Here is a 17151-nt window from a genome sequence, read left to right as displayed (position 1 = left end):
GAGGTAGTTCAGTGTTCATGAAAAACTGGTGCAAGAAGGGATGATCATAAATTCCCAAATTGCAGAAGGAGGCCACTTGACCCATTAAGCCTGCACTGACAACAATCCCACCCAGGCCTTATTCCCCGTAGCCTCACATATTTACCCTGCTAATTTCCTTGACACTAAGGGTCAATTTAGCATGGCCATTCAACCTAACCTGCACATCTTTGTAATGTGGGGGGAAACTGGAATGCACAGAGGAAACCCACACAGACACAGGGAGAACATGCAAGCGCCTGAGGCTAGTATTGAACCTGGTCCCTGATGCTGTGAGGCAGCAGTGCTAACAATTGTGCTACCATGCTGCCCATTGTCCCAGGTGCCCAAGAGCAAACGCTTCATGCAAACAAGGCCCAGCCTCTGGCCTGATCTTGAGAAACGTATCAGAAGGGGTCCTCGGAAATTATCAGAATGGTCTCATTTTCTTCAGAAGTGACGCGTATAAACACACCTAAGTGAGTCAAATCAATTCCTAAGACCCGCAAAGATTTCCAAACAGCAGCTCATTGTTGCAGCTGCTTTATGGAATGAAAATAGGGTCATAGGCTGGAACTTTCCAGCCATTCACATTGATCTTCAAGTCCCACCTATAGCATACCCCTGCTGTTGGTTTCCCAGCAGTTTGGAATGGATTCCATGGGAATCCCATTGATAGCAGCAACAGGAAGATCCCACTGCTGGTGAACGGTGTCTCCTGCTGCTGAGAAACACATAACGGTGCAGCACAGCAAGAAACTCTTCAGCCCATCACATCTGTGCTAGCCATAAGCATCTATCTATTCTAACCCCATTTTCTAGCACTTGGTTCATGATGTTTCAAGTGCTCCTTTATCTGCTTCTTAAATATTATGAAGGTTCTTGTCTCTACCAACCTTTCAGTCAGTGAGTTCCAGATCCCACCACCCTCTGGGTGAAAATGTTTTTCCTGAACTCCCCCTTAAATCTCCTGCTCTTTATCCTAAATCTATGCCCCTGGTTATTGACCCCTCTACTAATAGGAAAGGTTCCTTCCTATCGAACCTTCATAATTTTGTACACATCAATCAGGTCCCCCTCAGCCTTTTCTGTTCTAAGCAAACCAACCCGGGCCTAACCAGCCTCTCTTCATAGCTGAAACGTTCCAGCCCAGGCAACATCCTACTGAGACTCCTCTGCACCCTGTCTAGCATTGAAGCAGAAGACCAAGATCAGCTCAGACTCATCAAAAGACCCTGACAGGCCATTCAAAAATCATGTTTGCATCAAATGTGATCGGTGGATAGTTGATAAAGAAAAAGCCTTCACAAAGAGTGGAAATGCACACGTTGCCTCACTTGACATTTTGCATGGTTCGACTATTGACTGATGGGATGCTGTCTGGTCACATTTTGTCATCAGATTGTTCAAAACAAGTGGAATATCTAATTCAATGAATGGAGAGGAGGGATGATTCTGAAACCGAAAGCACCAGACCTGATTGAGAATTGGGATCCTGAAAATAATTCCATAGCTAAAGTAACTTAGACCAAACTCTGTGTTGGATGCTGTTGTAAAACAATTTAATTGAGGCTAAAGGTATTTATGTACTATTAGTGTATTCAATAAACCCTGCCACATGATGATGAATCGTATCTCTGGGCTCCTGCCTGAACCGAGTGCAGACGGGTGTAGGGTTGACAGGATTAAGGAAGTGAATGGGTGGCTCAGGGATTGGTGTGGGAGGAATGGGTTTGAATTTATGGGGCATTAGCACCAGTATTGGGGTAGGTGGGACCTGTTCGGGCGGGATGGGGTTGGTCTGAACCGTGCTGGGACCAGAGTGCTGGCGAATCGAGTAAAGAGGACTGTAGACAGGGCTTTAAACTAATTAGGGGGGGGGGGAGGGTGCGAGGGTAGGTGACATTACAGGGTCTAAAGTTAAGGAGAGGGTACAGGTAAGGGAAGAGGCCAAGGATGTCCCAATAATAGAGGGAGTAGGGGGCGTGAGCATGGTTGGTGGCGTTACGGCAAATAGGGTCCAGGTGAAGGCTGGGATGAAAGCACTTTATCTGAATGCACGAAGCATTCGGAATAAAGTGGATGAGCTGATGGCGCAGATCGACACAAATGGATACGATCTGGTGGCCATTACAGAGACGTGGCTGCAGGGTGACAGGGACTGGGAGCTGAATGTACAGGGCTATCAAGTGTTTAGGAAGGATAGGCGGGAGGAAAAAGGCGGGGGGCGTAGCTCTGCTGATTAAGGATAGCATCACGGTGGTAGCAAGGGATGATATTGGAGCCAAGGAGCAGAGGGTGGAATCGTTGTGGGTGGAGATTAGGAACAGCAAAGGGAGGAAGACGCTGGTGGGTGTCGTCTATAGGCCCCCGAATAATGATCTGGAGGTGGGGCGGGCTGTTAACGTGCAAATAAGTGCGGCGTGCAGGAATGGGACGGCCATAGTTATGGGGGATTTCAATCTGCATATTGATTGGTCGACCCATGTTGGACGTGGTGGGCTCGAGGAGGAGTTCTTGGAATGCTGCCGGGATAGTTTCCTCGAACAGTGTGTGTTGGAGCCGACGAGGGAGCGAGCTATCTTGGATCTGGTGCTATGTAATGAGGCGGGTAGAATTAGGGACCTTGCGGTGAAGGATCCTCTTGGGGAGAGTGATCATTGTATGGTGGAGTTTCTGGTGCAGATGGAGGAGGAGAAAGTGGGTTCCCGGACACGCGTACTTTGTTTGAATAGAGGGGAGTATGGTAGGATGAGAGAAGAATTGGCGAATGTGGACTGGGGGAGCGCGTTGGAGGGAGGGTCTGCTGAGGAGCAGTGGAGGATCTTTAAGGAGATCTTTCTTGGTGCTCAGCAGAAATTTATTCCGATGGTCAAAAAGGACCGTAGGAGGAGAGGTAATAAGCCGTGGATAACGAAGGAGGTGAAGGAAAGTGTTAAATTAAAAGCGGAGGAATTTAGAGTAGCTAAGAGTAGTGGGCGAGAAGAGGATTGGGAGAGGTTTAAATGTCAACAAAGATTGACAAAGAAGTTGATAAAGAAGGGTAGGAGAAACTATGAAGCTGGGCTAGCGCTTAATATAAAAAAGGATAGCAAGAGTTTTTATAAATATATAAAAAGGAAGAGGCTGGCTAGGGTGAACGTTGGTCCTTTAGAGGATGAGAAAGGGGACCTAGTGGTAGGGGATGGGGATATGGCTAAGGTATTGAATAACTTTTTTGTTTCTGTCTTCACGGAGGAGGATGTGAATAATTTGCTGGGTGTTAGCGATAGAAAGGTGGTAGGACTGGAGGGTCTCAATGACATTACTGTTACTAGAGAGGTGGTGCTCGACAGACTGGAGGGGCTGATTGTGGACAAGTCCCCAGGACCGGATGGAATGCATCCGAGGGTTCTGAAAGAAATGGCGGAGGTGATAGTGGATGCCTTGGTGGTTATTTTCCAGACGTCGCTGGATTCCGGGGAAGTGCCGGATGATTGGAAAACGGCTAATGTTACGCCGTTGTTTAAGAAGGGTGCCAGGCAAAAGCCGGGGAATTATAGGCCGGTTAGTTTAACGTCTGTGGTAGGTAAAATGTTAGAATCTGTTATTAAGGAGGAAATTGCAAGGCATCTTGAAGGGAATTGCTTGATAGAGCAGACGCAGCACGGTTTCATTAAAGGGAAGTCGTGTCTGACAAATTTACTGGAGTTCTATGAGGATGTGTCTAGGGCACTGGATAGAGGAGAGCCGGTGGATGTGGTCTTTCTAGATTTTCAGAAGGCGTTTGACAAAGTACCTCACAAGAGGTTATTGCAGAAGGTCGAGGGACATGGAGTTGGGGGTAGGGTGTTAGCGTGGATAGAGGATTGGTTGTCAAATAGGACGCAGAGAGTGGGGGTCAATGGGTGCTATTCGGATTGGCGGATGGTGACTAGTGGAGTGCCCCAGGGGTCGGTGCTGGGGCCTCAGCTTTTTACCACTTATATAGATGATCTGGAGGAGGGAACCGAGTGTAGGGTGTCGAAATTTGCTGATGACACCAAGATTGGGGGAACGGCAAATTGTGCGGAGGGTGTGGAGAGTCTGCAGAAGGATCTAGATAGGCTGGGCGAATGGGCCAGGAAATGGCAAATGGAATTTAATGTTGGCAAGTGTGAGGTGGTCCACTTTGGTAGGAATAAAGGTAGGAAGGACTATTACTTATGGGGCGAAAAACTGCAGCAGGCGACGGTGCAGAGGGACCTCGGGGTCCTTGTGCATGAGTCGCAAAAACCCAGCTTGCAGGTGCAGCAGGTGGTCAGGAAGGCGAATGGGATGCTGGCCTTCATAGCAAGGGGGATTGAATATAAAAGTAGGGAGGTCTTGCTGCAGCTATAGGGCATTGGTGAGACTGCAGCTGGAGTACTGTGTGCAGTTTTGGGCGCCGCACCTGCGCAAAGATATTTTGGCCTTGGAGGGAGTGCAGAGGAGGTTTACTAGGCTGATACCAGAGTTGAGGGGGTTGAGCTATGAGGAGAGGCTGAATAAACTAGGCTTGTACTCGTTAGAGTTTAGAAGAATGAGGGGAGATCTCATTGAGACATATAAGATGATGAATGGGATGGATAGGATAGAGGTGGAGAGACTCTTCCCGCTGAAAAAAGACAGTAGGACTAGGGGGCACAGCCTCAAGATAAAGGGGGGGCGGTTTAGAATGGAGTTGAGGAGGAACTTCTTCACTCAAAGGGTGGTGAATCTCTGGAATTCTCTGCCCGTTGAAGTGGTGGAGGCTGCCTCGCTAAATATTTTTAAGACGCGGGTTGATGGGTTTTTGATAAGAGAGGGGATTAAGGGTTATGGGGAGAGGGTGGGAAGGTGGAACTGAGCCGCGACAGATCAGCCATGATCTTATTGAATGGTGGGGCGGGCTCGAGGGGCTAGATGGCCTACTCCTGCTCCTATTTCTTATGTTCTTATAATGATATGAATTACCAATATTTTCTTTCCACATTTGAAAATGGCAACCATCCACATTCTATAAATCAACCCTCATTTTTGGAACAAATTTTGGAGGTTTCAAAGGTCAACTTAGATATTAATATCTACACTCCTGTCTTATCATACACAGGATGTACATGAGGTACAGGATGTAGTAATTGCAGTGACACATACTCATATATCTTCTCCCATCATCATATGTCAACCACAACTTCAGAAATGCATCAATGTGACACTTTTTGATGATCAATGTCAGATCCTCTCTAGAAGAAATCACCTACTTAGTTTGTGTTTTGGGTCCTTCACCAGGGAATTAAGTTGAACTTGTTTTGCATATATCCCATACAGCCTGTAAGCTGGAGATGGATAATAAGGTTGGCAGTGCCATTAGCAATAATAGCTAGCTGGGTCCTCAAGCACCCTTGCACGAGTATGTTATACGCTGGAGTAGAAAGACGAGTCAATCTCTATATTGGTACCATGTTTTGCACTGACTCCTGTTACAATCCTTGGCCAGACCCCCCAGGTTCCTGTGAGATCCACCTAGGGACCTTGAAACACTTTGTTTCAAGTTGACAAAGTTTGAGATTTAAGGCACACACTGATTGAATAAAGCTTCAAGCTTCCACAAGATCTAAACAAATAAAAAGTAACTTTACTGCACAAGGTCAGAAAGAAGAAACAATTTACAATATTTATCTTCACTCTAACATTCAAGATGAGTATGAAGCACATGTGTATTTACAAGCGAGTTGTGGTCAGACCCACAGCACTGCACAATAAATAATAAATGCGACCAAAGTATGTACCTATCAGGCAGAGAGGAAGTGGTCGAGTGAGGGAACCGTGGTTTACTAAGGAAGTTGAATCTCTGGTGAAGTGGAAGAAGTAGACTTATGTAAAGATGAGACGTGAAGGCTCAGTTAGGGCACTGGAGAGTTATAAATTAGCCCGGAAGGAGCTAGAGAGAGAGTTAAGAAGAGCCAGAAAAGGACATGAGAAGTCTTTGGCGGATAGGATCAAGGAAAACCCTAAAGCTCTCTAGAGGTATGTCAGGAATAAAAGCATGATTAGGGCAAGATTAGGGCTAGTCAAGGACAGTAGTGGGAAGTTGTGCATGGAGTCTGAAGAGATAGGAAAGGCACTAAATGAATATTTTTCATCAGTATTCATGCAGGAAAAAGTAAATGTAGTTGAGGAGAATACTGAGATACAGGCTTTTAGACTAGACAGGATTGAGGTATAAGGAGGAGGTGTTAGCAATTCTTGAAAGTATGAAAATAGATAAGATCCCTGGGCCAGATGGGATTTATCCTAGGATTCTCTGGGAGGCTAGGGAGTAGATTGCAGAGCGTTTGTCTTTGATCTTATGTCATCATTGGCTACAGATATAGTGCCAGAAGACTGGAGGATAGCAAATGTTGTCCCCTTGTTCAAGAAGGGGAGTAGAGACCATCCTGGGAATTATAGACCGGTGAGCCTTACTTCTGTTATGGGCAAAGTTTTGGAAAGGATTATAAGGGATAGGAATTATAATCATCTAGGGAGAAATAATTTGATTAGGGATAGTCAACACGGTTTTGTGAAGGGTGGGTTGTGTCTCACAAACCTTATTGAGTTCTTTGAAAAGGTGACCAAAGAGGTGGATAAGGGTAAAGCAGTTGACATAGTGTATATGGATTTCAGCAAAGCGCTTGATAAGGTTCCCCATGGTAAGCTACTGCAGAAAATATGGATGCATGGGCTTGAGGGTGATTTAGCAGTTTGGATCAGGAATTGGCTAGCTGATAGAAGACAGAGGGTGGTGGTTGATGGGAAATATTCAACCTGGAGTTCAGTTACTAGTGGTGTACCGCAGGGATCTGTTTTGGGGCCACTGCTGTTTGTCATTTTTATAGATGACCTAGATGAGGGTGTAGAAGGGTGGGTTAGTAAATTTGCAGATGACACCAAAGTCAGAGGAGTTGTAGACAGTGAAGATGGATGTTACAGTTTGCAAAGGGACATAGATAAGCTGCAGAGCTGGGCCGAGAGGCGGCAAATGGAGTTTAATACAGAAAAGTGTGAGGTGATTCACTTTGGAAGGAGTAACAGGATTACAGAGTATTGGGCTAATGGAAAGAATCTTGGTAGCATGGATGAGCAGAGAGATCTCGGTGTCCATGTGCATAGATCCCTGAAAGTTGGCACCCAGGTTGATAAGCATACGGTGTGTTAGCTTTTATTGGGAGAGGGTTTGAATTTCAGAGCTGTGAGATCATGTTGCAGCTATACCAAACTCTGCTGCGGCCGCACTTGGAGTATTGTGTACAGTTCTGGTCGCCGCATTTTAAGAAAGATGTGGAAGCATTGGAAAGGGTGCAGAGGAGGCTTACCAGGATGTTGCCTGGTATGGTGGGAAGGTCTTATGAGGAAAGGCTGAGGGACTTGAGGTTGTTTTTGTTAGAGAGATGAAGGTTAAGAGGTGACCTAGATAATCAGAGGATTAGATAGGGTGGACAGTGAGAGCCTTTTTCCTTGGATGGTGATGGCTAACATGAGGGGACATAGCTTTAAATTGAGGGGTGATAAATATAGGACAGTTGTTAGAAGTAGGTTCTTTACTCAGAGGGTAGTAAGGGTGTAGAATGCACTGCCTGCAGCAGTAGTGGACTCGCCAATTTTAAGGGCATTCAAATGGTCAGTGGATAGGCATACGGATAATATTGGAATAGTTTAGGTTAGAGGGTCATTAGATTGGTTCCATTGGTTGGCGCAACATCGAGGGCTGAAGGGCCTGTACTGCGCTGTAATGTTCTATGTTCTACGTTGTATCTACTAAAATAGATTCTATGGATTTCTGAAGAATCCACCCAGACATTAGTCACAGAGTGAGTCAACCAATTTAATTGAAACTCTGCCTGTCTTACAAAGGTTTCCAAATTACAGCTTCGCCTTAGAATTCTGTCCAAACATCCCTCCAGTTCAGACAGTTCCCATGATGACCAACCTCGCCCATGCACACTTTCCAGATTTAACTGCAAAACAAGCCACTCAATCCAAGGACAATTAGGGGACAGGCAACAAATGCTGACCCATGTCTCATGAAAGAATAATCAAAAAATTCACTAGCCCTGCCGTAAGATGCCATCATTGTGTTTGAATTTTATTTGAGATTGAGTTCATTTAAATAATACAAACTAAAAGTGGGAACAGTACGAAGTCTCACAACACCATGTTAAAGTCCAACAGATTTATTTGGAATCATGAGCTTTCGGAGCACTCACCTGATGAAGGAGCAGCGCTCCGAAAGCTCATGATTCCAAATAAACCTGTTGGACTTTAACCTCGTGTTGTAAGGCTTCATACTGTGTCCACCCCAGTCCAATGGCAGCAGCTCCACCTTAAAAGTGGGAAGTGACAGGAAGACAAATGACTCTCATTTATATTGTTTAAGCTTAATGCATTGCACTACGAGAACGTATCACATTTAAGTGATTCCACTGAAAATGAAAACCAATCATTCAGCTGCAGATTATAACCAGAACACCCTGGCTGATACAGCAGATTCAATCATTAAGACAAAAACAAATTACTGTGGATGCTGGAATCTGAAACAAGAACAGAAAATGCTGGAAAATCTGAACAGGTCTGAGAGTATCTGTGAAGAGAGAAGAGAGCTAATGTTTTGAGTATGGATGATCCAATGTCATAGTTGACTGAATGATTCTTTATCAGACAAGACTCTGATGACAGGCGATATGTTGGCACAGTGGTTTGCACTGCTGCCTTATAACACCAGGGACCGGGGTTCAATTCTGGCCTTGAGTGACTGTGTAGAGTTTACAAACCTGTCTGCATAGGTTTCTTCTGGGTGCTTTGGTTTCCTCCCACAATCCAAAGATATGCAAGTTAGGTTTGGCATGCTAAATTTCCCCTTAGTGCCCCAATATGTGTTGGCTAGGTGGATTAGTGGGGTGAAAATGTCAGGTAATGGGGATAGGGCCTGGATGGGATGCTCTATCAGAGAGTCAGTGCAGACCCAATGGGCTGTATAACCTCCTTCTGCTCTGTAGGGGTTCTATGATTGTCTCTCCACAGATGCTGTCAGACTTGTTCAGATGTTCCAGCACGTTCTGTTTTAGCAACAGCAGAATCAAATACCTTTTTCTGGATGTAATCAATAAGATTCTGCAGGTCAAGGTCATCCCTGTATCTGATTATCCCTTTCTCGAATAATGCCACACTCTTCCTTTCAACCTGAAATGAATGAAATTGAATTAGGATTGATGGGAATTTTTGTATGCTACTATATCACTGAAGCCTGACAGACAGGAAGGAAGACCAACTGATTCCATCCTCATTGGGAAACTGCTAATGGCACTAGAGGGAAAGGCCTCCTTGTTCCTGAATGGTTCAACATGCCAAGGCTTCAACTATTTCAAGCGCCTGACAGTGATCAGAACTCTCATCTAATGCCAACCAATGACAGATATCCATCACGGTGAGTTCATACCAGTCAGTCACATTCCCCTGCTCTTTCTCTAAAGCTTTCTCAATTGCAGTAACTCCAGAAGAACCAGATAAGTTGTTTATCCACGTTACGCGTGGGTGCTAAACTGAGGACTGCTCGTGCAAACTGTTTCCAGATTCTTCTTTCCCTCTGCACTAACATCTGCCACTTGACCAGCTGGGAACTTCCTGCATAAAGAAAGATAAAAATAAATGAATATTCATTTTACCTTTTCGGAGAATACGAAGCAAAGAATGGCACCTATTACCTGAAGCAACAGGATGACCAGGAGCGACCACATAAACTGCAAATATAGACACAAATCTCAGGTTATGCCGTACAGACTAGTGTTACAATAATAGAGAAACATTTGAAGAAATACACTGGTATATTGGACTTTAAAATGAACCTGAGTTGTATATATTTTAAAATGGGACAAGACACCAAAGATGGCTGACAAATGTACAGTACCCACTGACAGGAATGACTGCAGGTGGTCTCTACAGAACAATGCTTCCAGCCAATCCAAGGCATTTATAAAACACAAACTGATTCCTGGAATGTCCTAACTATGTTAGCGGTTGTGGGTTTCAAGCAAAGTTCTGGTTTGCATCAGGTTTCAATCTTCCCCAGATAAGGGGTAGGTGCCAGAGAGTTGGAAAGGGACAATTGTAGCATCCTCACTCAAGAAGAGGTGTAAGGGCAATCCCAGTAAGGCCAGTTGGTCTAACATCAGTGGTTGGCAAAGTTGTAGTAACTTCAATCAGGGGGAAAAAAGTTGAGGCACTTAGAGAAGTTTGAGAGCCAGGGCAGATTTGTAAGTGGCATATTGTGCTTAACTGATCTAACTGAATGTTTTGATGAAATAACAGGGAGTTTTGGTGAAGGGATTACAGTGAAGGTTGTGGGCAGCACGGTGGTACAGTGGTTAGTACTGCTGCCTCACAGTGACAGGGACCTCGGTTCAATTCCAGCCTCGGGTTGTGTGTGGAGTCTGCACATTCTCCCTGCGTCTACATGTGTTTCCTCCGGGTGCTCCAGTTTCCTCCCACACTCCAAAGATGTGCAGGTTAGGTTGATTGGCTATGCTAAATTGACCCTAGTGTCAGGGGGACCTGCAGGGTAAATACGTGCGGTTATGGGGTAAGGCCCGGGTGGGATTGTTGTTAGTGTTAGCTCAATGAGCCAAATGGTCTCCTTCTGCACTGTACGGGTTCTAAATTATGTTGAATCTTCATAAAGCTCCGGCTAGACCCCAACTAGAGAGTATTGTGCCCCATTGTGGGCACAATCGGGAAAGTTAAAGTTTATTTATTAGTCACAAGTGAGGCTTACTGCCACTACTGTGAAATTCCCGTCAAAATTTCCATAGTGCCTCAAGAATTTCCAAAGCACTTTCCAAAGGATGATAAGGCTAGTGAGAGACTGCAGAGGGAGATTTACCAGAATGGTTCTAGGAATGAGGGGATTGGCAGGAGATGCAAGGGGAAGATGAGGAAGAACTTTCTCATGCAACACGTGGTGAGGACCTTGAATTCACTGCCCACAAGAGTGGTGAAAATCAAAGCAATCAATGACTTTGAAAGGAAATTGGATGGGTATTTGAAAGAAATAAACTTACTGAATTATGGGGATCGAACGGTGAAGCAGATGGGACTGGATTGCTCTGCAGGGAGCTGACGTGGGCTCCATGGACCAAATGACCTCCATCTGTGCTGTAAATGGCTTTTATGAATCTCAATGGGCTCATTTGAAAGGATTGGTTGGCTGGTTCAGATGCTGCTGCTGAGCACTCCCTCATATGCTCCTTAGGGGGTGGGGAAAGGGCAGGAGGTGCTGGATAAGGAATCAGCCATATAGGCACCTCCGTCCCATGGGTGGATGAACCTACTCAGAAAAGCCTGAGTCATATCTCGAGGGTCACAGCAGGATCAGCCATATTTCTGTTGATTTGTGAAAATCCTACACACATACAATACTGCAGTCAGTTCAGGTTCTGTCCCGTTCCTCAACAAACATCACTAAAAACAAGTTTATCCACTCATGATCTCATTGCTATTTAAGGGAGCTTGCTATGCAGAGGTTGTCTATCGACAACTCTCAAAAGCACTACATTAACTGGAAAGTGCTTTGGAATTTCTTGAGGCATTATGGAAATTTTGAGAGATGGTAGCATAGTGCAAATGTCACTGGACTAGTAATCCAGAGGCCTAGGTTAATACTCTGCGGTGTTAAAATGTAACCGGTGACAACTTTATATTGGATGTAATGTGACCAATGGGAACAAGATGGAAGGGTCAGCTGATCCAGCAAACCATGGAACCAATTACAGAGTGAGGTGATAGTCAGCTGATTCACTATAAATAAGGAACTATGTAGAGTTGTGGGAAGCTTAGAATGGCCCAGTGCCAGGCCCCAAGTTTGGAGTAATGATGTTTCTTTATTAAACCCCTTCTTTGATTTACAAGTTGGAGTAAGTTTTGTTGTATTTTCATTAGTTGCATTTTGAAATGTTCCTTCTGAAGAATCATGGGGATATGGGTTCAAATCCCACCATGGCGACAGGTAGAATTCAAATTCAATGAATAAAACCTGCAACATAAAGTAGTGTCAGTAATGATTGTTGTAGATTGTTCTGAAACATCCTTTAGGAAAGGGGAATGTACAGTGAGGCCTGGATGTCCTCATACACCAGGCACTGAAGGCACAGCAGGCAGTAAAGAAGGCAAATGGTATGTTGGCCTTCATTGCGAGAGGTTTCAAAGTACAGCAGCAGAAATGTCTAACTGCAATTATACAAGGCCTTGGTGAGGCAAACCAACCTCCCATCCATTGACTCTGTCTATACTTTCCACTGCCTCGGCAATGTATCCAACATAATTAAGGACCCCATACACCCAGACATTCTTTCTTCCATTTTCTTCCTTCGTGAAAAAGATCATGCATCAACCGACTCAAGAACAGCTACTTCCCTTCTGTTGTCAGCGTTTTTAACGAACCTACCTTGCATTAAGTTGATCTTTCTCTACATCCTAGTTATGACTATAACACTACATTCTGCACTCTCTCATTTCCTTCTCTGTGAATGGTACGCTCTGTCTATGTAGTGCGCAAGAAGTAATACTTTTCATTGAATGCTAATACATATGACAATAATAAATCAAATCAAATCAAACCAAAATCTTTATCTGAGAAAGGATGTTCTTGCTCTAGAGGGTATGCAGTGAAAGTTTACCAGACTGATTCTGGGGATGGCAGAACTGACCTCTGAGGAGAGCTTGAGTAGATTAGGATTATATTCACTGGGGTTCAGAAGAATGAGGAGGGAATCTCAGAAACCTACAAATTCTAACAGAACTAGACAGAGTAGATGCAAGAAGGATGTTCCCAATGATGGAGTTGTCGAGAACCAGAGGTCACAGTCTGAGGATATGGGTTAAAACTTTTAGGACTGAGATGAGTAGAAATTTCTTCACAAAGAGAGTGATCAGCCTTTGGAATTCACTACCACAGAAAGTAGTTGAGACCAAAATGCTGGATGTTTTCAAGAAGTAGTTAGATATAGCTCTTGGGGTGAAGGGGATCAAAGGATATGGATGGGGTAAGGCAGGATCAATGAGTTGGATGATTATCCATGATCATAAAAAATGGCAGAACAAATTCAAAGGACCGGATGACCTACTTCTGCTCCTATTTTCTATGTTTCTAAATATGCCGTGCTTAACTGGTCTGGCCTACATATGATTCAAGATCCACAGCAACATGGTTGATTCTGAACTGTCCTCTGAAATGGCTTAGCAACCACTCAGCTCGAGGGCAATTAGGAACAGGTGACCAATGCTGGCCTTACCTGTAATGCCCACATGCTGAGAAAGAACGTGAGGTTTTCTTTATTTTCTTTAACCTCTAGGTTTTGGAAGACTATCAGCTTGGTTCCTTTATAAGACCACCATACAGAAGGAATTATTCAAATAATATGCAACTGGAAACACGAGATTATTTGCCCACATTACTACTCTGTGAATTAAATGACCTAAAGTAAGACATGTTTCAGCTTCTAGTCTTACAGCATTTCTGACTTTTCTAAATGTAAATCGATTCTTTCCTTTGCAAGAGTTATGGACACTCACTATTTGCAGCAGAATTTGAATATCACGCAGAGCTCCAGTGCAACCCAGAAAAGTGATGCAGAATATTAAACATCCAACAATAATCAAGAGTAATGCTGGGTCCGCAGTCAGAGAATCCACAGCATCTGAAAGGAAAATGGAGGATTCGCCATGATTTCTACCCACAGTACATCACAGTCAGCACACACACCATAGCCACTCACTCACCACAGAAAACCACAATGTGAATTTCCTTTGTAACTCGAATATAAATTGTGCCCAGTGGACAGAGGAGGAGAGAGGCTAGGAGATCTGATGGACCATTTAAGAGATGGGCTCTGAGAAGTAAAGACGTTGTCAGAATTCTCCAAACTCACCCACGGCCTGGATTCTCAGGTCCTGCTGCAATGGATGGAGTTTTGGCTGAGTGCCAAATTCTCTGATCTCACTGCAGTGATAGCGGGGCATATGACATTTATTTGCAGGATGTCGGTGTCGCTGGCTTGGCCAACATTTATTGCTATCCCTGTGTGGTGGGGTGCTGTCTTCTTGAATCACTGAAGTCTGTGTAGTGTAGGTACACCTATAGTACTGTTAGGGAGACTATTTTCAATGCAGATAAGTGGCTGGCCAGGAGAGCCAACACACATGATCCTACATCCCTCTTCCCATTGAGCACCAACATAGCTACAGACATCTGGAGGTGAGTATGAGGAGGCAGCTACAACAGGTGAGACAGCAATTGATGGTGTCAGAGGAAGAGTAGGAACCTGCTTTCTGAATGGCGCTGTGGTGGCTCCAGTGTGTAATGTGATAATACTGCGCCATTGATATATTTTACGTAGAATGCTTAAAGTTCTGTGTTTCTTTTCTCAAAGCAGTTGGTATGTCTGGTGGGAACACAGCAAATGCTGGAAAGCAAGATAATTACTTAACCTTATTCAAAATAGAACTAATTGCATTTTTTTTATAAATGCAAAAAGACCCCTGGAGTATTTTTTGATTCAAGTAGCAGAGGGTGAGTTAGGTATACAGGGTTATATAATCACGTGATGCTAGACATGGAAGGAGCTAAGTCTGTAGCAGAAAAAAAACAGCTTTCTGTGTTCAGTTGCCGGAGAGGGCTGTTTAAAGATCGAAACTTACATGCTGTTCTCGCTCTGTCTCTCTTCGAAAAGTCTCTCTGGAAGCCTCGCAGCTGTGACCACAATTTAAAACAAGTACACTTGAATTTGCTAAATATATTTAAAGTGAGGTTTGAGTCTATGGGAAGATTGTTGCTTACTTAGGACTGAAGTAGTGATAAGTTAGAAATTAAGAGTTGTTTCTTTTTATGTTTAAGAATCGTTCAACGGTAAAGAGTTAAGCTGTTAGTTATATTTAAACTATACTTATGAGTAAGCTTCCTTTCCTCACATTTATGCCAAAATAGAAAAGTTGTTGGGGTCAAATCTGGTTTCATAATCTACCTCGGAGTTCTGGTCTAGCACCCTAACAGTAATAATGTAAGGAAATTGGTGGGAACAAGTTGTTGTCATCCTTCCGTGAGAAAGGAGGTGAAAGGGCTGGCCTCGCTGCGCAATTATCAGTCGCTGTCTTGGTATATGAAAGGGAGAGTTGTTTCTCTTTCCCTTCTCCCTCATAACTCAGCATGGTCTCCTTCAAAGACTGCAATTCCTGAATATTTCTTCTCTTTGTGATGACTCCTTTGAATTTTGTGCCCCCTTTCTCATAGGAACATGGGAAAAGGCCATTCGGCCCCTGAGCCTGCTCTGTCAATCAATTGTATTGTGTCGTATCTTCCATCTCAATGCCCTCCCCATATTATCCCCATATCATAGAATCCTACAGTGCAGAAGGAGGCCATTTGGTCCATTGAGTCTGCACCAACAACAATTCCACCCACGCCCTATCCCCATAACCCCATGCATTTACCCTAGCTAGTCCCCCTGACACTAAGGGGCAATTTAGTATGGCCAATCCACCTAACCCACACACCTTTGGACTGTGGGAGGAAATCGGAGCACTCAGACGAAACTCACGCAGACATGGGGAGAACGTGCAAACTCCACTCAGTGACCCACGCCGGGAATTGAACTGAGTCCCTGGCACTGTAAGGCAGCAGTGTTAACCACTATGCCACCCTGCTATCCTTTGACATCTTTAATATTTAATAATTTATCCTTCTCAGTCTTCAACATACTCAGTGACTTAGTCTCCACAACCTTCTAGGATAAAGAATTCCAAAGATATACTACCCTCCAAATGAAGAAATTCCTCCTCATCTCAGTCCCAAACGGCCTGCCCCTTATTCTGAGACTTGGGGTCAGTTAGGTCAGTTGGCTAGATGGCTGGTTCATGGTGCAGAGCAATGCAAATAGTGTGGGTTCAATTCCTGTACCGGCTGATGTTATTCATCAAGGCACCACCTCCTCAACCTTGTCCCACATGACTCTGGTGATCCTCAATTTAACTCACCACCAGTCAGTTCTCTCTCAAAAAGTGGAAAGAGTAGCCGATAGTCCTCAGGGACTTTGGTGACTTTCATTTCATACTCTGAGACAGTGTTCCCCTGAATCTAGACAGCCCAGTCAGAGGAAACATCCTTTTTGCAACTATTACTGTTAAAAAATGAATATGCAAACAGTGAAGTCTTTACATGTTAACTGATGCAACGTCCTCAGCCATAAGATGAACATTCTCAGCCAATGACATGCCTATAACTGCAATGCAGTGCAAGTGCCTGTGCAAAAAAAAAGGGCATTGAGAGCTGTGTGTACCACCTACAAGATGCACTGCAGAAACTCATCAAGGTTCCTTTGGCAGCAACCCACAGCCGCTACCATCAAGAAGGGCTTTGTGAGTGTGTCTCACAAATTTTATTGAGTTTTTTGAAAGGGTAACCAAGGAAGTAAATGAGGGCAGTGCAGTTGATGTTGTCTACATGGGCTTTAGCAAGGCCTGTGGCAAGGTACCGCATGATAGGTTGTTGCTTAAAGTTAAATCTCACGGGATCCAGGGTGAGATATCTAAATGAATACAAAATTGGCTTCTTATCAGAAGCCAGTGGGTAGTTGTGGAAAGTTGTTTTTCAATCTGGAGGCCTGTGGCAGCGGTGTACCTCAGGGATCAGTGCTGGGCCCACTGTTATTTGTCATTTATATTAATGATTTGGATGAAAATATAGGGGGCATGGTTAATAAGTTTGCAGATGACACTAAGATTAATGGTATGGTGGACAGTGAGGAAGGTTATCTCCAATTGTAGTGGGATCGCGATCAATTGGGCCAGTGGGCTGACGAATGGCAGATGGAGTTTAATTTAGACAAATGCGAGGTAATGCATTTTGGTAGATTGAACTAGGCCAGGACTTAGTCAGTTAATGGTAGGGCACTGGGGAGAGTTACAGAACAAAGAGATCTAAGGGTACATAAGAACATAAGAACATGAGAAATAGGAGCAGGAGTAGGCCATCTAGCCCTTCGAGCCTGCCCCGCCATTCAATAAGATCATGGCTGATCTGTCGTGGCTCAGTTCCACATTCCCGCCCTCTCCCCATAACCCTTAATCCCC

General features: G+C 44.3%; 1 protein-coding gene across 3 annotated transcripts in view; it reads right to left on the bottom strand.

Annotated features, from left to right (window-relative positions):
* LOC145344486 (tetraspanin-33) overlaps positions 1 to 17151 on the bottom strand; it is a 58096-nt gene that overhangs the window by 26963 nt on the left and 13982 nt on the right. The window contains exons 3-5 of one of the 3 annotated variants that reach the window (XM_080191661.1): positions 13600 to 13724; positions 9699 to 9773; positions 9121 to 9216 (exon numbers count right to left, since the gene is read on the bottom strand). In XM_080191661.1, the coding sequence (XP_080047787.1) occupies positions 9121 to 9216; positions 9699 to 9773; positions 13600 to 13724 (296 nt within the window). The remainder of the gene's footprint in view (positions 1 to 9120; positions 9217 to 9698; positions 9774 to 13599; positions 13725 to 17151) is intronic. The other 2 variants (XM_080191662.1, XM_080191663.1) reach the window with 2 other exon arrangements.

The sequence above is a fragment of the Carcharhinus amblyrhynchos genome, chromosome 6, assembly GCF_965287045.1.
Source record: "Carcharhinus amblyrhynchos chromosome 6, sCarAmb.v2.hapA, whole genome shotgun sequence".
Lineage (NCBI taxonomy): Eukaryota > Metazoa > Chordata > Chondrichthyes > Carcharhiniformes > Carcharhinidae > Carcharhinus > Carcharhinus amblyrhynchos.
This window is presented reverse-complemented; position numbering and strand designations above follow the sequence as displayed.